This window comes from Mus musculus, chromosome 8 (genome assembly GCF_000001635.26).
Source record: "Mus musculus strain C57BL/6J chromosome 8, GRCm38.p6 C57BL/6J".
NCBI classification, from domain to species: domain Eukaryota; kingdom Metazoa; phylum Chordata; class Mammalia; order Rodentia; family Muridae; genus Mus; species Mus musculus.
In genome coordinates this window covers 22,126,284-22,153,448 of record NC_000074.6, presented here as the reverse complement: position 1 = coordinate 22,153,448, position 27,165 = coordinate 22,126,284, and the positions used below count along the sequence as shown (strand labels likewise).

At 43.5% G+C, this 27,165-nt stretch overlaps 1 protein-coding gene across 6 annotated transcripts in view; it reads left to right on the top strand.

Annotated features, from left to right (window-relative positions):
* Positions 1–25,166, top strand: part of Nek3 (NIMA (never in mitosis gene a)-related expressed kinase 3) — a 38,715-nt gene extending 13,549 nt beyond the window's left edge. The window contains exons 8-16 of one of the 6 annotated variants that reach the window (XR_378785.4): positions 3,534–3,588; positions 4,766–4,966; positions 6,446–6,518; positions 10,510–10,559; positions 20,354–20,456; positions 21,136–21,399; positions 22,112–22,243; positions 23,981–24,104; positions 24,659–25,166. Coding sequence is in view for 3 of the 6 variants with exons in the window: in XM_006509111.4 (XP_006509174.1) it covers positions 3,534–3,588; positions 4,766–4,966; positions 6,446–6,518; positions 10,510–10,559; positions 20,354–20,456; positions 21,250–21,399; positions 22,112–22,243; positions 23,981–24,104; positions 24,659–24,764 (994 nt within the window). In the remaining 3 variants the exon portion in view is untranslated. The remainder of the gene's footprint in view (positions 1–3,533; positions 3,589–4,765; positions 4,967–6,445; positions 6,519–10,509; positions 10,560–20,353; positions 20,457–21,135; positions 21,400–22,111; positions 22,244–23,980; positions 24,105–24,658) is intronic. The other 5 variants (XM_006509111.4, NM_011848.4, NM_001162947.1 and 2 more) reach the window with 5 other exon arrangements.
* The last annotated feature ends 1,999 nt before the right edge of the window (positions 25,167–27,165 follow it).

Below are 27,165 nucleotides of genomic sequence, written 5' to 3'. Positions count from 1 at the left end.
ATTCAATATATTACTTGAAGTCCTAGCCAGAGCAATTTGACAACAAAAGGAGATCAAGGGGATACAAATTGGAAAGGAAGAAGTCAAAATAACACTGTTTGCAGATGATATGGTAGTATATATAAGTGACCCTAAAATTCCACCAGAGAACTCCTAAACCTGATAAACAGCTTCAGTGCAGTAGCTGGATATAAAATTAACTCAAACAAATCAGTGGCCTTTCCCTACCCAAAGGATAAACAAGCTAAGAAAGAAATTAGGGAAACAACACCCTTCTCAATAGTCAGAAAAAATATAAAATACCTTGGTGTGACTCTAACTAAGGAAGTGAAAGATCTGTATGATAAGAACTTCAAGTCTCTGAAAAAGAAATTGAAGAAGATCACAGAAGATGGAAAGATCTCCCATGCTCATGGATTGGCAGGATTAATATAGTAAAAATGGCTATCCTGCTGAAAGCGATCAACAGATTCAATGCAATCCCCATCAAAATTCCAACTCAATTCTTTTTTTATATATATAGTTGGTTTTTTGTTTTGTTTGTTTTGTTCTTGTTTTTTGTTTTAAAGATTTATTTATTATTATATGTAAGTACACTGTAGCTGTCTTTAGACACACCGGAGGAGGGCGTCAGATATCATTATGGGTGGTTGTGAGCCACCATGTGGTTGCTGGGATTTGAACTCAGGATCTTCAGAAGAGCAGTCAGTGCTCTTACCTGCTGAGCCATCTCTCCAGCCCCCCCAACCCAATTCTTCACTGAGTTAGAAAGGGCAATTTGTAAATTCATCTGGAATAGCAAAAAAACCTAGGATAGCAAAAACATTCTCAACAATAAAAGAACCTCTGGTGGAATCACCTTGCCTGACCTCAAGCTGTACTACAGAACAATTGTGATAAAAACTGCATGGTACTGGGATAGCGACAGACAGGTAGACCAATGGAATAGAACTGAAGACCCAGAAATGAACCCACACACCTATGGTCACTTGATCTTTGATAAGGGAGCTAAAACCATCCAGTGGAAAAAAGACAGCATTTTCAACAAATAGTGCTGGCACAACTGGCGGTTATCATGTAGAAGAATGCGAATTGATCCATCCTTATTTCTTTGTACAAAGCTCAAGTCTAAGTGGATCAAAGACCTCCACATAAAACCAGAGACACTGAAATTTATAGAGGAGAAAGTGGGGAAAAACGTCAAAGATAAGGGCACAGGGGAAAAATTCCTGAACAGAACAGCAATGGCTTGTGCTGTAAGATCAAGAATCGACAAATGGGACCTCATAAAATTGCAAAGCTTCTGTAAGGCAAAAGATACTGTCAATAAGACAAAAAGACCACCAACAGATTGGGAAAGGATTTTTACCAACCCTAAATCTGATAGGGGACTAATATCCAATATATACAAATAGCTCAAGAAGCTGGACTCCAGAAATTCAAATAACCCCATTAAAAATGGGGTGCAGAGCTAAACAAAGAATTCTCAGTTGAGGAATACCCCAAAGGGCTGAGAAGCACTTCAAAAAATGTTCAACATCCTTAATCATCAGGGAAATGCAAATCAAAACAACTCTGAGATTCCACCTCACACCAATCAGAATGGCTAAGATCAAAAATTCAGGTGACAGCAGATGCTGGTGAGGATGTAGAGAAAGAGGAACACTCCTCCATTGTTGGTGGGATTGCAGGCTTGTACAACCACTCTGGAAATCAGTCTGGCGGTTCCTTAGAAAATTGAACATAGTACTACCAGAAGATCCAGCAATCCCTCTCCTGGGCATATACCCAGAAGATGTTCCAACTGGTAATAAGGACACATGCTCCACTATGTTCATAGCAGCCTTACTTATAATAGCCAGAAGCTGGAAAGAACCCAGATGTCCCTCAACAGAGGAATGGATACAGAAAGTGTGGTACATTTACACAATGGAGTACTACTCAGCTATTAAAAACAATGAATTTATGAAATTTTTGGGCAAATGGATGTATCTGGAGGATATTATCCTGAGTGAGGTAATCCAATCACAAAAACAGTCACTTGATATGCACTCACTGATAAGTGGATATTAGCCCAGAAACTTAGAATACCCAAGATACAATTTGCAAAACACAAGAAAATCAAGAATAAGGAAGACCAACGTGTGGATACTTCATTCCTCCTTAGAATAGGGAACAAAATACACATGGAAGGAGTTACAGAGACAAAGGTTGGAGCTAAGACCACAGGATGGACCAGCCAGAGACTACTCTACCTGTGGATCCATCCCATAATCAGCCATCAAACCCAGACACTATTACATATGCCAGCAAGATTTTGATGAAAGGACCCTGATATAGCTGTCTCGTGTGAGGCTATGCCCGTGCCTGGCAAATACAGAAGTGGATGCTCCCAGTCATCTATTGGATGGAACACTTGCCGCCAATGGAGGAACTAGAGAAAGTACCCAAGGAGCTGAAGGGGTCTGCAACCCTATAGGTGGAACAACAATATGAAATAACCAGTACCCCCAGAGCTCATGTCTCTAGCTGCAGATGTAGCAGAAGATGGCCTGGTTGGCCATCATTGGAAAGAGAGGCCCCTTGGTCTTGCAAACTTTATATGTCCCAGTACAGGGGAACGCCAGGGCCAAGAAATGAGAGTGGGTGGGTATGGGAGCAGGGCAGGGGGGAAGGTATAGGGGACTTTTGGGATAGCATTTGAAATGTAAATGAACAAAATATCTAAATAAGAAATTGAAAAAAAATCTTTCCTAACAATAAAATTTCATATGTGTGTCATTGGAAGTGGGCTCTGATATATGGAAAAGAAAGCGTTAAATAAAAAGAATTTAAAAAGTTTAAATTAACACATTGAAGATTTATAAAACAAAACAAAACAGGCATTAGATGTTAAACAATAATTGACCATAAAGATTTACTAGCCTGCTCTTGGAAATATGCCAATAGCCTTGGATGACTGCCCCACTGAATACATCCTTTCAGAGTTGTAATGTTTGCTTGATTTTTGTGCTTTACTGTGCCAAATGATAACGATGGTATTCGTGATTGCTTCACTGAACACATCTTCTAAGAGTTGAAATATTTGGTTTTTTTTTAATGTATAAAATCCATTGAGCGTTGTAAAATACACTCAGATTCCATCTGCCCGTGTTGTTTGTTTCTGCTTGTCACCGCTGAATCCTTACCCACCCAGCTTTTGAGGATCCTCTTTCCAGGAGCCCCATACCTGACTGGGGTGGTCCGTGGCAACGTCAGTGAGATTGGTCAGTGGGTCAGGTCATTTGTCAGCAACGGGCAGGGTCAGTGGGTAAAGGCATTTATCGGCAAGGTTGATGACCGGAGTTCAGTCTCCAGGACACACATGGAAGAAGAGGACAAAGTCCTGCAAGGTGTCCTGTGACCTCCACATATACCCAGTGGCTCATGTGTGTGTTCATACATATGCAACAATAAGTTAAATGTCATAAAAATAAAGTAAAATGCATGTATTTCCATGATAACTCCTAACATAGTTGTTGCTGTGCTTCTAGTGACATCTGGTCCTTGGGATGCATTCTGTATGAACTCTGCGCTCTGAAGCATCCAGTAAGTATGGCGCCAGACCAAAGGCCACTTGTCATGTCCCTCTAAGGCCCTCCTGAGGGGTGTGCCAGATTTGACCCGGGGTTCACTTTTCCAGGAAGAATTTGTTCTAAAAGTTTTCATTTTTTCCCCCATTGTTATCTTTGTGGTAGGCCATTTTGTAATTCTGTGCCAACAGGAAATGTCTATCAGAGACTGTGATTCTATGTGTAGCTTCCTTTAAGCTCACAATTCAGTGGCATGCATTACACTCCTGATAGTCATAATTACACTCATGATCTTCTTTAATTACACTCCTGATCTTCTCTAATTACCCTTGTGATATTCTCTAGCTACAGTCGTAGTATTCATTAATTACATTTGTGATATTTATTAATTGTACAGATCTGCATTAATTATACTCATGATCTTCATTAATTACACTCATATTAGTTACACTTGTGGTATTTGTTGCATTTGGATAGTCATTAATGTTATTAATTACATTTGTCACTCTAACTCATACGCACACACAATAAAAAAATCTTTCAAAAATATTTAAATAAAAAAGACATGTTTTAAAAAAGAGAACAGTTGGGTTGGAGAGATGGCTCAGCGCTTAGGGTCACTGACTGCTCTTCCAGAGGTCCTGAGTTCAGTTCCCAGTGACCACATGGTGGCTCACAACCATCTATAATGGGATCTGATGCCTTCTTCTGGTGTGTCTGAAGACTGTGACAGCATATTCAAATATATAAAATTAATAAATCTGTAAGAGAGAGAGAACAGCTTAAAGAACTTTTTTAAATGTTGAGGCCTCGGCCCATTCTGTATAACTGAATCAGAATATCCAAAGAGGTCTTGATTTTAATGCTTTAAAACCAGATTGTTCTGAAGTGCAGCCCAAGTAGGGAGCCATGGTTGTGCTGGTGCCCCTGAGTTTGCTCACGGCAGGCTGGGACTGATGAGGCAGACACTGGTGGACACTGATGAGGTAGACACTGATGGATACCATGTCTCCATGTGGGGGGCTGGGCTGCTCCCCCAAGCATACAAGGTCGGCTTCAGAAGGAAAGGGACCCGCCGGCCAGCACCTTCCCAAAATGGAAATAACTTAGGGAAACACGAATCTACCTCGGCTGGTATCTCCTATGTCTGTATCTTCTTAACGTGTATTTAAAGTGTAACGTGTACTTTTCAGTTCCAGGCAAATAGTTGGAAAAACCTGATCCTGAAAATATGCCAGGGGCCCATCCACCCGCTGCCGGCTCTGTACTCCTGCAAGCTTCAGGGCCTGGTCAAGCAGATGCTGAAAAGGAACCCTTCCCACCGCCCCTCCGCCACAACCCTGCTCTGCAGGGGTAGCTTGGCTCCACTGGTCCCGAAGTGCTTGCCCCCTCAGGTATGACTAGAGGTGGGCATGGAGATGTCAGAGGACAAGCTGGCTCTCTCCATCTTTAATTGGGTCTAGTGATGGAACTCAGGTTATCAAGCCTGGCAGCAGCTGCTCTTAACCTCTGAGCCATCTCACTGGCCCTGAAATGGTTGTCTTTTAAGCATAATTTTAAGTCATGTGTGCTCGTAGAAAGTCACATAATTCAGAAGTGTGTTTAAGATAGTTGCACTTCCTCTCCCCCTTCCCCCTCCTGCTGCTGCTTCCCATTGGCTGTTACGCTTTCCTGCCCTGGGGTTGAGCTAGAGCTTCATGCACGGTGGGCAAAGTCTAGCTCTGTTGCATGTAGTTTTAAAAACACGCTACTGCCTTATGCTCCAGGATCGATCATGACCAGCCCTAACCAGGCTTCCTTTTGAATCCGAGGATAAAAAAAACACATTCTCTGCTCCATTACCTTTAGAACTTGCCTCTAGGCACAATTGCTGGGCCCAAATACCTCCTGCCTTGAAATGCGTTCTCTCTCTTTCTCTCTCTGTCTCTCTTCCCTCCCCCACCCCACCCCCATCCTAAACTTAGTGGCTTGCATTAGTTAGCTCCTGCCACCATCCTTGGCTATCAACCGGTAGAGGAGGCTGCAAACCCGAGCTACCTCAAGGCCTTACTAACATGATTGCAGTGCCCTCTTTCCTCCAAGGCATGGCAGAAAAGCCCCTCTCTCTTTCCCTACATCTCCTTTTTTCTCTTGGGACCCAGAATTCCCACCTATACCTTCCACCCAGCAAATGACTCCTGGTCTTTTTAATTGACAAATCAAGAACCAATTAGGGAACTGGACCTTAGTATCAAAACCTCCCCTTACATAGCTCCATCGAAACTTCAGTTTGCTGGTTTCTCCAGTCTTTTTCTAGGCACATAGACTTGTTTAAATGATAATGTTAATTGTGTCTCCTCTCCCTCCTTTTTGGGGGTGGGCTAAACATCAAACTTGGGCTGTGTTTTTTGGGTCAAAACCAGCCTCAAATTGGCAGGCTTGCCTCAGCCTCCCAAGTTGCTAGACCCACATTCACCTCTTTACATTTTATTATAGTTGTTGTTGTTGTTGTTGTTGTTTTTTAAGACAAGGTTTCTCTCTGTAGCTCTGGCTGTCTTACAACTCACTTTGTAGACCAGGCTGCCCTTGAACTCAGAAATTTGCCTGCTCTACCCCCCCAAGCTCTGGGATAAAATGTGTGCACCACCATGCTTGGCTTGCATTGACTTTTAAAGGACGTTTTTCTTTTCCAAGCTATAAGTATTCTTGCACTGAAGAGTACTGATGATTATATGTCATTATGGTGGTATCTAAAGGAAAGTGTCTCCCTTTATTGCCTAGCAATCTCTGCTATGTGGGCTAAGGGAGAGGGATCATACATTCTGGGTTGTGGGCTGGTGTGGGGTATAGAGAAGTGTTTCTCACATCTTTAAATCCTCAAATTTAAATTTCAGATCATCAGAGAATATGGAGAACAGATATTAGATGAAATCAAAATATCCACGCCTAAGAATATGAAAAAACAGGGTAAGAGTTTGGGAGAGCTTACTTTACATGTCTGTTTTTGTTTTGTTGTTGTTTTGTTTTTCTTTTCTTTTTTTTTTTTTTTTTTTTTTTTGGTTTTTCGAGACAGGGTTTCTCTGTATAGCCCTGGCTGTCCTGGCACTAACTTTGTAGACCAGGTAGGCCTCGAACTCAAAAATCTGCCTGCCTCTGCCTCCTGAGTGCTGGGATTAAAGGTGTGTGCCACCACGCCGGGCTTACATGTCTGTTTTTAAAAGTATCATAAAAAGAAAATATAACTTTCATGTTACAAGAACTATATATCAGAGTTAGTCCTCTAGTAGTTTTCTTTGCTATGTCAGACATAGAATTATAGAATTAATATGCTTTCCTAGTGAGAAATCACTCCACATACTTAGAGATCCATAAGAAAAAGCTCTTTAATACTAGTGTGTGGCTAGTTCTGGTGATGTGCAAAAGAGAGTCAGCCTTGGATAGAGTATTTATCAGCTTCTATGGACCTTAAATTTACACATTCTGCATACATGTCATTTTTTTTTCCCCAGAGCTGAGGATTGAACCCAGGGCCTTGTGCTTGCTAGGCAAGTGCTCTACCACTGAGCTAAATCCCCAACCATACACATCATTCTTAAACCTCCTTCAGGTTCCAGTCCTAGAGGCAGGAATGTTGATGTCTGGCAGATGGGAATTCAACACAGCAAAGATATTGACTGAGTTATTTAAGCATGTCAGTTTTGTTCTTTTCAGACAGTTTTTACCTGGGGACATCTTTCACACCTGGCAGAATTATGCTTCTACTGATAAGAACCGGGGAGACTTAATAGCAGGCCAGGTCTTAGTGATAGTTGTGACCCTGAGCCGTCCCCTGGTGCTGCCTGTTAGAGGCATATTCTTCAATGTGGGGAGGGGCCTAATGGCCGGTTTTGAGTCAGGGCTGTCTCCTTTTGTTACGGGAATGGAGCCTAACTGGAAGTGAGTCTTAGTGAGCACTAGAAGCTTTCTTAGCAAGCCCAAACTTGAGTTATGGTACAGAATTTTCTTTCCTACCATCTCTAAGGAGCCTGGTGTATAAGGTTCTTATCATCCAGGCATATCGGAGTCGGAACTCCTTGACCTGAATTCTGCTTTGTGTAACTTACTATTTCCTAAGGAATTAAATCCTTCATAGCATCAGTTTTATTACTTCACGTTTTTCTTGCCTTCTTACTGTACTTTTTAATTTTCCAGGGACGAAGAAGAACCTAGATTGGATAGTTCAGTGATGAGAGAGTGTCTGCTTTGTAATTTAGTATCTTATCTACTTGGACTTGTTATGGGTTAGGTTGAGGGTTTATGTAGGCTGACTTAGGGATCTAACCATGAAAAATATAATGCTAATGTTATAGCAAATTGAATTCTCAAGTTTCTGGTGGACCATTGTGCAAACTAACTTTTAAAGACAGAGCCCTTTCTACACAGAACTGTGGCTTTGGGTGGTGACCGAGCAGTGTAGGCTCACTGACTGTCAAGGATACATCATGTGATGTAGGATGTCCATCAGTGTGGGAGGTGGGGCGTGAGTGGGAGCAGGTTTGTGTGTGTATGCTTTTCACTAAGTTTGTGACCTTAAATCTCACCTGAAAAGATAAAATTTATCAATATAATTTAGAAACAGGGCCTTTTAAAAAAGGAAATATCTACATAATGACTGCATAAAAATTTCATGCATCTTGTAGTCTGCCATGAACAAACATCAAGTTTAATATCTCTTTTGGAACTTGTCATTAAAGTTTTTCTTTTTTGGGGGGGGGTGTTTTCGAGTCAGGGTTTCTCTGTGTAGCCCTCGCTGTCCTGGAACTCACTTTGTAGACCAGGCTGTCCTGGAACTCAGAAATCTACCTGCCTCTGCCTCCCAAGTGCTGGGACTAAAGGCATGCACCACCACTGCCCAGCATCTAAAGTTTTTCAAAGTACTTTTAAAAATTCCTTTTCAATCAGTGACTTCCTTCTGAGGAAGATCCACAGAGATAATAGGTATGAGAAGAATAAAAAGTATAGGTCATTCCTTGCTGGGGCCTTGTGGGTAACCAACCATGTGTGGAGTCTGTATCTTTGAGCTGTCCTCATAGACCACTTCTGGAAGCAGTTTGTTTGCTTTTTTGGGTTAGGTTGAAGGGTCACAGGAGCGGAGCCAAGCACTGTAGACACAACTCAAAGTATGTCTGCCACAGTATCACAGATATAGCCTTCAGCATCGTCTCTATTGCCCAAGAAACAGCCACATTGCTTTACAGGATTGCTTTGATGATAATTTTGCCTCTGGTCCTATTCTACAGCATTTGTTTATTTCCCAGGGTCGTAGGAACCACTGGGCAAGAAAGCACTAGGAGAAGATTGGAAAAATATAGCTTTATAATTTCATATATATATTGCTACAGGAGTTAGCATAAGAGCCTCTCCAGGTAGCCTTAACAAGCTTGGTTCAGCCATCTGTCCTCAGTCAGCCAGTCAGAGACAACAGTGAGAGGAAGAGAAAGGAGGGGTGTTCAGTGTGCCCACACTGGGCAGAGGAACAAGGACTAGTGACTCTCACTGCAGGGTCTATGCTTCAGTGCCAGGGAAAGAGGGCTGTTCCTAGAAGCTAGGAGCTTAAAGAGAATGCAGCTGCAGGCAGATAAGACTCACTCTATTCCCTGCCACACAGGCCACACAGAAGTCAGACACTAGCAGGCACGACAGATCTATCAGCACACACAGGCTGAAGGCACTGGCCTCTGACATTGAGGCCATATTTGTGTGGATTCACACAAAGTGGCATTCTGCCTGGTGTAATTAGAGAACAGATTACAGGACTGTCACTTTTGGGTTCCCTGGACATCTGGTATCAGCTATCTGATGCTGATTCTGCCCCAACCCCTTCACATTCAGCATTAGTCATCTTGGTCTATGCCAGATATCCATCTCAGTACCATGTTGTCTAAAATGTACAGAGGCTTGTAAGGCCCTCTGTTCCCTTCATGCACAGATAACCCCTGTCTGCCTTCCAGGGTTGTAACATGAGTTTCAAGTATATATCCTGCAAGGGACATGCATGGCTAAGTGTCTTGGTCAAGGTGGGTCCACCCATGACTGACCCATTCCTGTCTTTGCTTTGGCCTCTCAGGTGTCAGAGCCATGTGGAATTCCTTTCCAGGAGACAAGCTCTTTCTCTAGCTGCCCCAGGCTTTGGTCTTTCCCTTCTCCCAGCATGAGAGTGAGGGAGTGCCGGCTCCTGGGGGGGTTTTGTTCCCATAGTTTGGTAGGCAAGGAGAAGAACATACATACCTCTTTAGATCTTCATTCTTCACAAGATGAATAAAAGAGTGAGTGGAATGCTCGCACAGTGGGACCGTTTAGTGTGCAGTGAGGTCAGAAGTGAACTCGGGCACGAGGGCGGGGGGTTTTCCGAGATGGGCTTACACTTGTGTTTTTAGTGCCTGTCCATACAGGTACTCAATAGCAGGTTTTAATATGGCAAAGGAAGCCAAGTGTGGTGACTGGTGCTTTAATCCTAGGCTTTTTGGAGGTGAGGCAGGGGGATCAGAGTATGTCTCAGGGCAGCCTGATGTACAAAATGAGTTCTATGCAACAAAGACAAAAATCAGTAAAACGTGGGGGTACAACAGTGGGGGGTGCGGATATCTCTAATTTCTCATGTGACAACATTTATGAATGTTATGTAAGATCTCAACATTATGAATGAAACAGCAAAAGTTGTCTCTCTTTCCATCTGGAGAATATTACCAGGCATTCAAAGCTGGATACCTCTTCAGGTTAATGCTGTGGTCGACTATCTTCAAAATCCTTATTTGACAGCCGCCTAATGCCAGTGTTTGGGAGGCTGAAGGAGAACAGCCTGGGACCCATAGTGGGGGGTCTTTCTCAAAACACAAAACATGATGCAGGGCCAGGGGTGTGTTAGAATTCAGTAAGATGAGCCTTCCTGTGTTTTCTTTTACCCTCTCTTTCTAAGCAGACTCCAACAGAGTCAGGAGAGCTCTGGGAGAAGCAAACTCTGCCTCTATGGTAAGTGCTTTAAAATGGAATTCGTGAAGCTTGCCTCTGGTGAGCTTCAGCTGGGTCCGATGCTTGTGCGGTGTCAGGCCTTGACCCTGCCCCTTCAGCTGAATTGTCCTTCACCTTCTGGCGAGTGAGGCATCCAGTAGCTGTTGCCCTGCACCACCTGCTGAGCTCTAAGGACCTTCCTTTAGTCTTTATTCCCATTTTTAATTATCAAAGGCAGTGGTATGGATATAGATATGGCAGAACACAGTCCTGCCTCCTGAGCTCAGCTTTCTGTTTTGTTTTGCTTTCCTTGTGGTAAACAGTATATAACCAAACATTTTGGCATTTTAGCAATTTATTTGTTTTGAGACAGTGTTTTATACCTTTCTCATTGGTGTCACAAAGTATCCATAAAAGCAACTAAAGGAAGCGGTCCATCCCAGCGGGGACCCTGTCAGCCCTGAGCTGGGCCTGCTCCTTTCTGTCCTTTTCATTCAATCCAGGACATCAGCCTAGGGATGCCCGGCACCCAAAGTGAGCTGGGCCCTTCCCCATTGATCAGTAATTAAGAAAATACCCTACATCTGGATCTCATGGAGGCATTTTCTCAACTGAGGCTCCCTCTGCTCTTGGGTGACTCTGGCTTGTGAATCTTGGCATCACAGAGCTCATGAAGGATCTGCCCTCCCTGTGCCCGAGTTATCTTATTACACTCAGTTCTCGGTTCGTCCATATTGCAGCATGCCCAGAATCTTATTCCCATTTTAGCCTTGACATTTTCCTGTTGCAAAGTCTGTAGTCCCTTTTAAGTTATCCTGTGAATCAAGTTGACATTTTCCAGTCTGGTATCCAAGGTCCTGTTGGTCATTTTGAGCCCTGGGCAGCTGTGACTCTGTGTTCCAGTAGTGGCTCAATAAAGCCACGAACAGCAACAGCAGGTCTCCTTCCCACAACACCCACCTTAGCAAATCAGCTGTGATTAGTGGGCTTATGGTTCCTTTCCCTTCTTTGGCACTGTGAGTAGCTTTCTTCTTTTGTTGTGCTGAGATCAAGCAGAGAGGGCTCTACTAAACCTCTGAACTACATCCCCAGCATCCAACCTTTTAATTAAAAAGGTTAAAAAGATAGCTGGGCAGGAGGGTCAAAAGTTTGAAGCCACTGTTTCGAGAGTACAGATAAGGTTTATGTAACCAGATAGGAGAGAATGGAGCTATTCCAAAAGTAGAAGGGTCAAATCCTTCGCTCAGGCAGAACCTAAACCCTCTCTTAAGCTCTCCTTCCATAGAATGCTCTAGAAACCAGCCCAGAGGAAATGGGCACTAGTTATGCTGATATTAAAGAAACTCATAGAATTGATATTATAAGGGATTTGCTAATAGATTTTTCTTTTAGGAGACATAAATTGCACAAAGTAGAGTTTAGCTAAAGGAACACTGACCCCCCCCAAAACACCTCAAAGGTAACTGTGTGCCAGCCAGGCCTGTTAGAGGAGATTGAGGTACATACTGCGATGTAAATGTTCACCTAGGACTGACCAGCCATTAACCACATCCCCAGAGAACATACCTCTGATGGGTAGCTCAAAGGGGCAGCACAGGGTCACAGCCAGTGTCAGCTCTTGGCCTGCCGAAAGCCCCTAGTTGTCTTTTTGAGAAATGCATTTTTTTTCCCTGCTGGGTGGGCAAGATGTACCTGGGTAACAACTATTTGACAAGAACAATGTTGGTGTACTTAAATAATTCTGTCAATATCTCCCATCTGCCCAAGTGGCCAGACATGTAAGCTCCTGTCTCTATGTTGTCGCAGTCTCCAATCCACAGAGACAAGAACAACACGGACACCAAGACAGGTTCACTAAGCTTCTGCAGCTCTTCCTCTTTACTTACAGCTTTTTCTTTACTTGCAGCTTTTTTTACTTAGGGCAAGGGCTATATTTATACAGTAATGGCAACTGACCTCATCTCGCTCCAACAGCACCTCATCCAATCAGAATCACACACGCTCCAGGCATGATCTCAGGTCGGTCACAGATAGGCTGACAGATCCAGATCACGAGGAATAATCTAACTTGGCAGGCAGCTTACACATGCAGTTTCACTGCACATGTTCGGGCAAGGCAGTAAACATGTGGGTTTCACGGGGCCTGGCAATGGGCCAGTGTGCCATCTTGGCCCATACGGCCGCACCCGCTTCCTGCATCTTCCCCTTTTTGTTTTATTAGTAGCTCTGGGATCAACATCTATCTTAGGTTACCCCCATCCGTGCCACATCCTTACCTGTCATGGGAGTGACAAACTCACTTTTGCCATCCTGTCTTAGGTTGGTATGCGTGAGGGTCTTACCCATCATTGATTACTGATCCAGCATGTTGAGCCAACACTGGGGGGATGTTCCTGCTTCCAAGGCTGCCATAGCCTGCACTAAGGCTCATTTATCAGCCCTGTGCCGCCTTCGCATACGTGCCATCCACCAAAGCATTCCTCCACACACAACAGTCAGCAGGAGCGCCCAAAAGGCCATCCCTCCCCAATTTTTTAAGAATCCCACAGTTCCCTGGATGATCTCCAGCCATTGCTTTGCAGTTGCAATCTCCACACGGGTGTTGTTCACGGCAACAATCGATGCTCGCAATTCCTTCATCTTTGTGTAGCAACATTACACCAATTGCACTTGACAGATTTGCAGCTCTGGAAAAATTCTGATACTGAACAGAGGTTACACACATTCCTGACATATGAGTAATGCAGGAAGCAAATACTAACTGCTCCAGCAACAGCTTGTGCAGATTGATAGGGAAATACATGAGCTTGGGGTTGATTTCCTTCAACATAAACTACTCCCACGCTGCCTTTGGATCCATCAGTAAATACATTAACAGCACCTGGGATTGGCTCAGTCTGGGTAATTCTGGGGTATATCATAGGATTTCTCATGACCAACTGAAGCCAATTAGTGGAGGCAGGTACCTCAATCTGTTTTACATCAGGTTGTTTACCAAAAGCTCCTAGCCCTACCTTTATACCCTTAAGAATTAGCTGGCTTTCTTTACTTCCCTGTATGCCATTTTTACTTTCATTTTAGACTCAGTTGAACCCATGTTGCTGAAATTCTCTTCGTCTCTATTCCTGAGAACCTTAGTGCTCCGTCCCCTTTTTTCCGGGGAACCTGTCAGGCCTATGCTTTCTTTTTTTTTTTTTTTTTTTTTTAAAAAACGTTGATTTCTATGTTTATTTCTTTGAATTAGATATTTAATGTATAACAGCCAGAAAATATTTTTTTTTTCAATTACATGTTTTCTTTTTTTTTTTTTCCATTTTTTATTAGGTATTTAGCTCATTTACATTTCCAATGCTATACCAAAAGTCCCCCTTACCCACCCACCCCCACTCCCCTACCCACCCACTCCCCCCCTTTGGCCCTGGCGTTCCCCTGTACCGGGGCACACAAAGTCTGCGTGTCCATTGGGCCTCTCTTTCCAGTGATGGCCGACTAGGCCATCTTTTGATACATATGCAGCTAGAGTCAAGAGCTCAGGGGTACTGGTTAGTTCATAATGTTGTTCCACCTATAGGGTTGAAGATCCCTTTAGCTCCTTGGGTACTTTCTCTAGCTCCTCCATTGGGAGCCCTGTGATCCATCCATTAGCTGACTGTGAGCATCCACTTCTGTGTTTGCTAGGCCCCGGCATAGTCTCACAAGAGACAGCTACATCTGGGTCCTTTCGATAAAATCTTGCTAGTATATGCAATGGTGTCAGCGTTTGGATGCTGATTATGGGGTGGATCCCTGGATATGGCAGTCTCTACATGGTCCATCCTTTCATCTCAGCTCCAAACTTTGTTTCTGTAACTCCTTCCATGGGTGTTTTGTTCCCACTTCTAAGGAGGGGCATAGTGTCCACACTTCAGTCTTCATTTTTCTTGAGTTTCATGTGTTTAGGAAATTGTATCTTATATCGTGGGTATCCTAGGTTTTGGGCTAGTATCCACTTATCAGTGAGTACATATTGTGTGAGTTCCTTTGTGATTGTGTTACCTCACTCAGGATGATGCTCTCCAGGTCCATCCATTTGGCTAGGAATTTCATAAATTCATTCTTTTTAATAGCTGAGTAGTACTCCATTGTGTAGATGTACCACATTTTCTGTATCCATTCCTCTGTTGAGGGGCATCTGGGTTCTTTCCAGTTTCTGGCTATTATAAATAAGGCTGCTATGAACATAGTGGAGCATGTGTCCTTCTTACCAGTTGGGGCTTCTTCTGGATATATGCCCAGGAGAGGTATTGCTGGATCCTCCGGTAGTACTATGTCCAATTTTCTGAGGAACCGCCAGACTGATTTCCAGAGTGGTTGTACAAGCCTGCAATCCCACCAACAATGGAGGAGTGTTCCTCTTTCTCCACATCCTCGCCAGCATCTGCTGTCACCTGAATTTTTGATCTTAGCCATTCTCACTGGTGTGAGGTGGAATCTCAGGGTTGTTTTGATTTGCATTTCCCTGATGATTAAGGATGTTGAACATTTTTTCAGGTGCTTCTCTGCCATTCGGTATTCCTCAGGTGAGAATTCTTTGTTCAGTTCTGAGCCCCATTTTTAAGGGGGTTATTTGATTTTCTGAGGTCCACCTTCTTGAGTTCTTTATATATGTTGGATATTAGTCCCCTATCTGATTTAGGATAGGTAAAGATCCTTTCCCAGTCTGTTGGTGGTTTTTTTGTCTTATAGACAGTGTCTTTTGCCTTGCAGAAACTTTGGAGTTTCATTAGGTCCCATTTGTCAATTCTCGATCTTACAGCACAAGCCATTGCTGTTCTGTTCAGGAATTTTTCCCCTGTGCCCATATCTTCAAGGCTTTTCCCCACTTTCTCCTCTATAAGTTTCAGTGTCTCTGGTTTTATGTGAAGTTCCTTGATCCACTTAGATTTGACCTTAGTACAAGGAGATAAGTATGGATCGATTCGCATTCTTCTACATGATAACAACCAGTTGTGCCAGCACCAATTGTTGAAAATGCTGTCTTTCTTCCACTGGATGGTTTTGGCTCCCTTGTCGAAGATCAAGTGACCATAGGTGTGTGGGTTCATTTCTGGGTCTTCAATTCTATTCCATTGGTCCACTTGTCTGTCTCTATACCAGTACCATGCAGTTTTTATCACAATTGCTCTGTAGTAAAGCTTTAGGTCAGGCATGGTGATTCCACCAGAGGTTCTTTTATCCTTGAGAAGAGTTTTTGCTATCCTCGGTTTTTTGTTATTCCAGATGAATTTGCAAATTGCTCCTTCTAATTCGTTGAAGAATTGAGTTGGAATTTTAATGGGGATTGCATTGAATCTGTAGATTGCTTTTGGCAAGATAGCCATTTTTACAATGTTGGTCCTGCCAATCCATGAGCATGGGAGATCTTTCCATCTTCTGAGATCTTCTTTAATTTCTTTCTTCAGGGACTTGAAGTTTTTATCATACAGATCTTTCACTTCCTTCGTTAGAGTCACGCCGAGATATTTTATATTATTTGTGGCTATTGAGAAGGGTGTTGTTTCCCTAATTTCTTTCTCAGCCTGTTTATTCTTTGTGTAGAGAAAGGCCATTGACTTGTTTGAGTTAATTTTATATCCAGCTACTTCACCGAAGCTGTTTATCAGGTTTAGGAGTTCTCTGTTGGAATTTTTAGGGTCACTTATATATACTATCATATCATCTGCAAAAAGTGATATTTTGACTTCCTCTTTTCCAATTTGTATCCCCTTGATCTCCTTTTGTTGTCGAATTGCTCTGGCTAATACTTCAAGTACTATGTTGAAAAGGTAGGGAGAAAGTGGGCAGCCTTGTCTAGTCCCTGATTTTAGTGGGATTGCTTCCAGCTTCTCTCCATTTACTTTGATGTTGGCTACTGGTTTGCTGTAGATTGCTTTTATCATGTTTAGGTATTAGGCCTATGCTTTCTTTACTTACCGCTGCTTACCAAAATTTCCCCATATGGGCCACCACTTGGCACAGTCTCTGCTTGCCACAGAGACAAGAACGACACAGACACCAAGACGGGTTCACACAGCTTCCACTTTACTTGCAGCTTCCTCTGCAGCTTTTTACTTGAGGCAGCTTTACTTAAAGCTTTTTTCACTTAGGGCAAGGGCTATATTTATACAGTAATGGCAACTGACCTCATCTCGCTCCAACAGCACCTCATCCAATCACATGCTCCAGGCATGAGCTCAAGTAGGTCACAGATAGGCTGACAGATCCGGATCACGAGGAATAGTCTAACTTGGCAGGCAGCTTACACATGCAGTTTCACTGCGCATGTTCGGGCAAGGCAGTAAACATGTGGGTTTCACGGGGCCTGGCAATGGGCCAGGGTGCCATTTTGGCCCATGCGGCCGCACCTGCTTCTCGCATATGTAAACTGTTTAAAGTGTAGCCTGGGGCTAGGACCTGAAGGAGATTTAAGGATGAAAGTAGTGTAAAATGCACAAGCCTAAGGTGTATATAAGCTGTTGAAATCTATTCAAGGCCCGATGTTGTTTGGGGGTTAGCTAAATTCCAGACAGTCAAGATTAAAAAGAGCTTTCCCTTCATTTCATTAATCTCTGACTGTATGGACTGATTCCTTACTGGGAGGCCAGGTTATTTCTATAACAACAGGAGGTAACTACCAATACAGACTCCAAAACCAACAATTGCCATGATTTATTTAAGACTCAGACAGTTCTGTCTGGTGATGAACTCTTAGTTCTTACAACTTCTTCAGGGAAGAGCTGTGCCCTTGACTGTCTTTCAGAAGGACTCATTGGGGACTATAACCACAACGCATCTTCTTTCTCTAGTCCTCACAAATACAGAAACCTTAACTAAGATGATTTTTTTTTCTTTAAAAAACAGTTTCCAGTTGGCATTCTTTAAGTGTTCTGTATCTCTTTGTGATTGTCTTTCTGCTTAAAGCTCTTTACCGTCAGGTGTGGTGATGCGTGCCTAAAGAGGTGGGGCAGGTGGGTCTCCAAGTGCTTGGATAGTCTGGTTTACTTAGTGGGTTCCAGGCCAGCCAGGGCTACAAAGGGAAACCCGGTGTCAGTCAACCCACAAAGAACTGAAGTGAATTCAAAGAATTGCTTTCACTTTAAGGCATTCTTATTTTTTCTTTGTTCAAGACAGGGTTTCTCTGTGTATCCCTGGTTGTCCTGGAACTCACTTTGTAGACCAGGCTGGCCTCGAACTCAGAAATCTGCCTGCCTCTGCCTCCCGAGTGCTGGGATTAAAGGTGTGCACCACCACGCCCGGCTAAAATATTCTTTTAGCTACTGTTTATATACTGACTAGCCAGGAGTTAAGCTTCACTTGTGATGGGCGCTATGATGGAGTCGCCTCTAGGGACTCTTGGTGTGAGTATCACCATGCTGTTGCATTGCCTCCGCAGAGTGGTCTTGTTTAGAATATTAAAATGTATGTGAGCAATGTAGGTAGCTTGTCACAGCAGCTTCCAAGACCAGCGTGTGCAATAATCAGACTCCCGCCCACCCCAGGGAGGGAAGATGTACTGTCAGCTGATTACTCCATCATGAGATTTACTAGTAATTAAACTCCCAGAATGTCTGTGAACTTTAGATGGTAAGTGATGTCTCAGTTTTATATTGCTGTAAGTAGAACATAATACCCAGAGGCCATAAATTACAATATCATTTCATTGCTACACTATGTTATATTTTAGATTTATGGAAGCATATTTTACATATAATAACATCTGCCCACTTTTTAGCATATAGTTTGGTGAATTTTGGTAATCTGATTGAGTGGGGTAACCTTATAGTCAGTGCCATGGTAAGAATTTAGACGTTCAACTCATCTGAAGAGTTTGTGTCCCCTTTGCAGAGGACCTCTGACCCTGGCCTTTGGAAACGGTGTTAATCATGTGTGTGTTGCTTAATTCTGGGGAGATGTTCTGAGAAATGCATTCTTTGGTAGTTTCATCATTGTGCAGACATCCTAGAGAGGCACTCAGGCATGTGCCCTAGAAGGTCACTGGCCAGAGCCGACTCTGTCACCATGAGTGGACAGTTAGTTCGGCCAGGGCCCCCAGAATGAAAGGGTACAGTTGTGAGCATAGGGAAGAACGAATGATTTAGGGCTGAGGCAGGGGGAGAGTCCTGTAAGCCATCCTGGAAACAGAAGACCACAGAGGATGCTGCTCAGTGGCCCGCTCCTCGGGTGTGCATAGGAGCTTTGTTATACAGCCCAGACCCAGCTACCTGAGAAAGGTGCCAGAACAGGGGGTTGGGCCTCCTACATCAACTAATCATCAAGACAGCCCTCCTCCCCATACATCACAGGCCACTGTCATCTGGGCAGTCCCCAGTTGAACCTCCCCCCCAGATGACTATAGACTGTGTCAAGTTGAGATTAAGCCTACCTAGACAGTCAGCATCCGCTGAGGATTTTCAACATCCCTCCCTACAACTGCTTCAAGATTCTGATGGGTTTTGGAATCAACCACATGCTGAGCCATCACTGTGAAGTGATGTTTTGTGTACCCTGGATGTGTTCAAAATTCTCAAAAAGAATTTTGAGAACCACTGCATAAGAACAAGAAAACTCAAGTGTGCCAGCAGCCTGTTCCTTATCTAGTCAGCCAGCAGCGGAGAAGCCACGCCTGGGACCATCCTCTCTCTGGATATGTGCATATTTAGCACCACCCACGCAGTGTGTCACTATAAGGCGAAGTAAAGGCTTTAGACCATTCAGAGAAGTATGATTTAATCAAATTTCTGTTAGTGTTTTATATGGTGGAGTGGAGGGCCTTCAGAATGAATACTCAAAGGTACTCAAAGGAACAACATATCTTTTAAAAGTTTGTTTAATTACATTTATTTAATTATTGGGGGTGGGGTCACATGTGCTGTGGTGTTGGTATGGTGGTCTAAGGACAGTTTGCTGGAGTTCATTCTCTCAGCAGTATGTGTTCTTAAACTGCTGAGTCATCTCTCTCCAGGCTCCTCATCTTAATAATTTTGGGGTATACAGTTCAGTAGTATTCACACTGATGCACATAAATGTTTGGCTAGTTTTTTGTTTTTGTTTTTTTTTGGTTTTTTGGTTTTTCTTGGTTTTTTGAGACCGGGTTTCTCTGTATAGTCCTGGCTGTCCTGGAACTCACTCTGTAGACCAGGCTGGCCTCGAACTCAGAAATCCGCCTGCTTCTGCCTCCCAAGTGCTGGGATTAAAGGCGTGCATCACCACGCCCGGCATGTGTTTGGCTACTTTTAAAAATGTAGCTACCCAAGTGGCAGAGCTGGATGGAGAGAGAGTTAAGAGAGAGAACACGAAGTTAAATATGTAAGAAGGTAGGGAGGATCTGGAAGGAGTGGGGGAAGCCATGAAAGAAAAGAAGCTAGTCCAGTATCTCTGCTGTTTATATATGTGTGTGTGCGTGTGTGTACACACACATACACACACACACATACACACACACATGTAAATATGTGTATATCTCTCTGTGTGTATATATGTGTATATATGTGCATATATGTGTGTATGCATATATATATACACATATATATATGCATACACACATATATATATACACACACACATATATATCCTGTAATGGCTACTGATATATATGGATATTAATATACAAGTATATGCACAAACATTCATATGCATATATGTATATGATTATTAATATGCTTGTATTTGGGTTTCTATGACTTCATCTTTTTAGTGCATCAATTTTTACTTATGCTTAAAATAGCTGATTACACATTTTTTACATTTCTGTAGTAACAAAGACATTATTTGATCACTATTTAAAATCTTTTATAAAGCAAGAGGAAGAACGTGGTAGAAAGTGTAGCCATACTGAATTGGAAAGCACTGGTACAACCCCAGCTGGGAATGCATTGGAAAGAGCAGCCAGAGGAAATCCAGGTGAGTTAATAAATTATAATCGTGGCTTATGTAGGGAGTTTGGAACTGTGAGTGAATGCCAGTGTTCCCCTTACTTGGTCTTGGGTGTCTTGGGTTTCCTCAGCAAGTTTGCAAGTGGATATTTCTCTGCTCACCTAGGATTTAATTTTAGAGAATACTTCAGACGGCTGCTAAAAAGAGACAGTAAGGTCAGGAGAGATGGCTCTGTGGATTCGATTCAGCACCCACGCAGGAGTTCACAGCTGTCTGCAACACTAGTTCCAGGGGATCCAATGCTTTCTTCTGGCCTCTACGGGCACCAAACACTCACGCAGTCTGTACGCAGACATAGACAGGCAAAATACCTCCCTAATAACATACAATTTAGAAAAGAGAGATAAAGAGCTGGTGGCGTGGTTTGGCAATAAGAGTCCATGCTCTTGTGCTGAGGCTCTAGGTAAAGACCTCAGCCTGCAAATCAGTAAGAGGGGAGTAGGGGGGGAGAGAAGGTGTCAGTGAGAGTCATCGTGAGTACAGCACACTTTGTGTGTTTGAGTGCTTGGGAGTTTGACTTATGAACGCCATGCAAAGGGTTAGTGTTACGCATGTCTTAATGCATCCACTCTGCCAGCTCACTCTCAGTTGAGCTGTCCTTTACATGACCTCACTCAGGATCGTTGCTATTGCCTTTGTTCCCAAGACTGTACAGGACTCGGGCTACAAGAAATGCTTCTGCCTTGTTAGAGCGCATGTGCACATGTGGATGAATAAACAGGGTGGCGCTGTTGACCTTTGATCCTTTTCTGCATCTGAGAATCAGGTAACCCACAGGAGCACGGGAGGCATACCAGTCCGGCAAGTCCTCACAGGCCGTGGTGGGAGAGACACGGTCCCAGTTCCAATGTCGAAGCTTTGGAGAAAGCATCTATCCTTACCTCCAGTTTCACGGCAGAGGATGACAGAGGTTAGCACCAGCACCATCCCTGGGAGTCTGGTTCATGCATGCTTAGGTGCCTCATGTAAGACGCGTGTAACACCCACATCTGTCTGCATACCTTAAATAATCTCTAGACCAGTTGTACATAAGGCCACATAAATGCCATGTAAAGAGTTACCACAGCTGCATTGTTTATATGCATATGTAATATGCTCAACACAGACTTAACTTTTATTCATTTTAATTTTATTTGTGCATGTGTCTGTCCATGGGAATATACGTGCATATGCGTATGAAGCCAGAAGAGGGTGTCAGAGCCCTCAGAGCTAGAGTTACAGGCATTTGTCAGCTTCCCAGTGAGGGTGACAGGAGCTGAGCTCTGGTCCTCATAATTGAGCAACACGTGCTCTTAACTACTGAGCCATCTCTCCAGCTCCAAGATTTAACTCTTAAAAAATATCCTAGATCCAAAACTCTGGAGCCTGTGGCTATGCCAGAAGACCATAGTCAGACTGAATATTATTGTTTGACTACAGAGCACTCTATAGAAAAGCCATGCCAGGGTTTGAGTTTATATCACTCTGCAAGAGACATTTGGCACTCCTCGTGTAGGTGAGAGAACTAGGTTTTTAGTGAGGGTCAAATATAATCATAACTTTGCTTGAAATACAATGTGAAAGATAGATGCTGGGAAATCTTTTTTTTTATACCTGGTACTAATGTCCCTCTTTACGACTAGGTGGGTCTGTGATAAAGTATGAAGAAAATGCCCGAAGGCAGTGGGTCAGAGAGCCCCCTGAGGCCTTGCTGTCAATGCTGAAGGACGCTGATCTCAGTCAGGCATTTCAGACATACACAATATATAGACCAGGTAACGTTTGTCTGTTATATAATCATACCGATACTTTGAATTTTTAAAAAATGCGGTAAAATATGAATAAAATCGACCACCTCAGTAACCTTTAAAAAGATTGATTTTTATTTATGTGTCTATGTCCTTGTTAGTGAGTGTATGTATTGTGAGGTACCAGGGAGGCCAGAGAGGGAGTCAGATTCCCTGGATCCGGAGTCACAGGTAGTTGTGAGCCACCACGTGGGAGCTGGGATGCAATCATCCTCGGAAGAGCAGCGGGTGTTCCTAACTGCTGAGCCGCCTCTCCGCGTCCTTTGGCTTACCGATCTTGGAGTATGCAGTTCGGTAGCTTTACACTCCTGCATGCTATTGTGCAACTGGCCTCCAGATTCTTTGCAAGACTGGAGCTGCACACATTAAATAATAGACCCGTTCTCTCTTCCCTGATCCCTGTGACTTTGCAGTGTAAAGCCGGGGCAGGAGAGATGCCGCAGCACTATGAGCACCCTGGGTTTTAGAGGACGGGGGTTCGATCCCCAGTGCCTATGGGGCAAGTCCAGTTCTAGTTGACCCAATGTACTTTTCTGGTACACAGGAGGCACATGTATGGTATAAACATAAAGTATGGACACACAACACACACACACACACACACACACACACACACACACACACACACAAATCTCGAAAGTTCCCCAAATTGTACTTTTAGGTGTTCTGGAATCATTTATGGCTAGTCTTAACCTGTGTTTAAAATTTCTCATTATAGCTACTTTATTTCCCAATTTCTCATTTTAACAGTCACCGTGTTAGAAAGGAATCCGTTTAAGATTGCTAGGGGTGCTGGGATCAGACCCTTGTTATTGTGCATGATGAGCTGTGTCTGTAGCCCCGGAACAGCCATTTTTGCTATGTAAATGTACACTGGTCGTAGGAATACCTCAAGATTTATTTTGAATTTGTTATATGGAATAGAGCCTTAAAATGAAGGTCAGCTAGGATCTGTCTGTGTGTCTGTCTCTATCTACCTACTATCATCTGAGACAGGGTTTCTCTGTGTAGCTCTGGCTGTCCTGGAACTCACTCTGTAGAACAGGCTAGTCAAGAACTCAGAAATCCACCTGCCTTTGCCTCCCAAGCGCTGGAATTAAAGGCATGTGTGTGCCACACTGCCCAGCCAGGATTTAATTTTTAAAATATATTTTCATTAAACCTGAATGACCATTTATAATATAGTCTTGAAAACCAAAAAAAAAAAAGAACTTCAGGCCAGAGGACTGCATTTAAGGGTTGCACGTGTATACACATAACTTTGACAATTCAAATACCAAAAAATCTCCTTGCTTACTTAAAAATCCGAGATAAATCATATCAAGTAGTGCCTGTAATGGCATGGCAGGTTTTAATGATATTGCAAGAAATTTAGTTATATTTCTTTCATTGAAAAATGTTTTGAGTGGCTAGTATAAATTATGATTAAAAGAAAGCTACTTTCTTACATTTAAAGGGTTTTAGTGCATATAACCCTCTTGGAGACAGAGTTGCTTTAAAACTTAATCCACATTCTGATACTTCCTGGGTCTATTGTCTACCCAAATTATGCCGAGTAAATACTGTTTAAATTGGCTATCAGGCACTATGGCTCTGGGCTGTAGTCCTAACATTTGGAGATCAAGACCAGCCCTGGCGATAGTGAGACCTCATTTAAAGCTCAGTAGGTAAATTGCCACACTTTCTGTTGCTGTTCCCCTGAAGGTGCAGAAGGATTCCTGAAAGGTCCCCTTTCTGAAGACACGGCATCGGACAGCGTCGACGGTGATCTCGATTCTGTCATGTTAGACCCAGAGAGATTTGAACCTCGGCTGGATGAAGAAGACACGTACGTTGTAATAGACCTAGAATGCTTTCATTGGGGAATGGAATACACGCCATACCATACTGCAATAATTTCAGATTTAGTAAGAACTATACCACTTTCTATCCTAAACAGCACCTCTGCTGCTGTGTGGTGGACAATACTAAAATTTCATCATGAATTTCCGGCTGCATTCTGCACACAGTATTCTTTCACCAAGGCTTCTTTTGTTTCTGAGTTCTGAGACCTTTAGGCTCCCCCTGAATCTGCTTCCTAGTGCTGGGATGTGGGCATGCGCACCAGGCTCCCCCTGAATCTGCTTCCTAGTGCTGGGGCTTGTGCTTGTATAGCTATATCTGGCTTTTATTTTATGATATATTAGGGTAAAAAAAAACCCACAGTGACACTTTTTTTTAGAACATTTTTTTTCCCTCTACTCGATTACCTTATGGAATTCCGAATTTACAAAAACTTAAATATTGTATGGAAGAAATCTTCATTGAACTCACTAGCAAGCACAGACCGTGCCCCTAATACAGAGGCTCATTATCCAAATTGTTTTATCCTTCCCCCGCCAGGGACTTTGAGGAAGATAACGAAAACCCTGATTGGGTGTCAGAACTAAAGAAGCACGTAGGATACGGGGATGGACCTGGTGGACAACTCCTCGGAGAACGTGCCTGAGTCATGGCAAGACACTGGCGAGAGACACTGGCGAGAGACACTGATGGCTGGGAATGGAAGTGAGGACTGAGAAAATGTATATCGCAAGTTTACAAAGCAATCCAGAACCCTTGCGAGATTTCAACACAACGGAAGTCTAGCAGATGCTTCATGCCTTGTGTTCCGACAGAACGGAGATGCCATGCTCGTCTGCCGGCCACCATGTGTGTGACACTAGGAAATGACTTAACTCCTTTGATCCCAAATCTTCTCAACTATACAATGAGAGTAACAACGCCTACCTCATAGGAACACTCACGGCAACAGTTACAGCTGTCCAGTGCCTGTTATCCCCAATTACCATGTAACACTCTCACATTTCCTAAAGGTTTAAGGATCTAAATACATTAAGCTATGGCATAACCGTGTGTGCTGGTTTTCAATAATACCCAGTTTGGATATGCTTCAAGATGATTTCCAGTGATACTTACCAACTACCAGCTGCCTTTCAATGTTCCTTAGAGCATTTACAAAAGGGTCAGAGGTCAGGGGATCAGCCATGGGAGGAGTGGGTGGCTCCAGAGCTTGCCAGAAGATTGCAGTCCTGGTCTGGAGGCAGAGATCCAGCTGAAGAGATACGACCTGTGTCCCTAGAACGTGTTATTCAGTGAGGTGGGGCGCCATGCACATTACATGCAGGATGTTAGATCTCCACATTTAATGCTAGAAAACTTTAAAGAAGGGAGACTCTGTCCCCAAAGAAGAAACAGGTATAAACAGGTTTCTCCTCACCCCATATGGTCCAGTCATTTATCAGGACCTGATGACATGCCAGCTATAAGTAGCTTATAGTTAACCCCCCCCTCCCTTTTTATCAATGCTGGGGATCAAACCCAGGACCTTATGAATGTCAGGCAGGTTTTGTACCACAGCTACACCTCCGCCCATCTTTTGTTTATCCTAACATGCAATGGCTGCTGTGTAAATTCACACTCCACCTGGACATCTCCTTGAACTTAGTCACATAGTCAGGGTTAGTCTCCCATGGTCCCGAGGTTGTCTGTCTGTCTGTCCTTGCCATTTCTGAGGAGTGCTGGTTACGTATTTTGTTTTTATCCTCCATTTGGGTATGTCCAGCAATCTTCACAAAGGTAAGGTCTGTCCTCCTCATGTCCTGTCAAGGAGTACATGATGTCGCCGTGGCATGCCTCAGATGCTGCTTGCCCCAAGCAGTAGTAACTCAGTACCTCTTAGGCTTCCCTACCATCACAGGTACTAAACTTCCATGTCCCAGTCAGTTCACTGTCACTAACTCAGGCCACACTGAAGCTGAGAGGTGTTAAGTCCTACCACTGTTGGTCAAAAGTATAATGTTACACCGAGTCATGGGTTTGGCAGCTTCATTCTTTCCAGATGGTTCCTGTGTCCTTTTGTGATGTTCTTGCCCTTTTACTAACAAGATGAAGTAGGATCAACCTATACCTTCTCTGTTCCAGCCCCAGGATCAACCATTTTCCCCCCAAGAGGTCATGGTTCCTCTCACTGGGTTAAAAGCCAGTGTCTGGGTGTTGAGTGTGCTTGCCGAGTGTGCTGGTTGCTCGAGGGATATCTGCGCTGTCTACATATCCGTGTTCTGTGCATCCCCATGTGTATGTATTGAGTCAAGCACTGCCTCATACAGAAGTCACGGAGTAATTCAGGTGTCTCTTCTTGCTCTTTTTCTATGTCTGCTTTCCCTGATGGTGAGGAACATGGCTTGCGACCACCTGCTTGGTTGTTCAGACCAGTACACGTCCAGAGCAGTGTCCAAATCGTTCACCCTCAATGCTCTGAGGAACAAGTTAGCATCCAGAGTGCAGAGCTTGTGCGTGGCCTCTGTTGCTGTCATCACCCTTCCTAGGTCAGTCCCTTAAACATTGTCTCCACGCTCTCCCGATGATGTTACATGCTCAAGAAAGCATCCATCTCCATTAGTATTTCCAAGACACTCAACTTCCATAGACGTCACCCTCCGCGCCTCTGTCCGCTCTAATCGCCAGATACAGACATCACAGCCCATCAGACAAAGCAAACTTGAGATCACTTGTGTATCTTCCCGCTGAGAGTAAGTCAGATTGCGAATCCTCTTGAAAATCAGATGATTTCTATTTTAAACCAAACTTCCTTGTGTTTGCTTCTTTGGGTGAGATCTGCCAGCCCTGGTAGCTTTTTAAAAAGAAAGGGGATTGGGTGTAACACACATCTTTAGTTTCAGCAGGAGGCAGAGGCAGGCATCTGGACCTCTCTGAGTTCCAGGCCAACCAGGGGTACATACTGAAACCCTGTCTACAGGGGGGGAAACAACAACAACAACAACAACAACAACAACACTTCATCTGTTCTAAGAAGTCCACTGTTGCCCATGTGGAACCCATTAGATTTT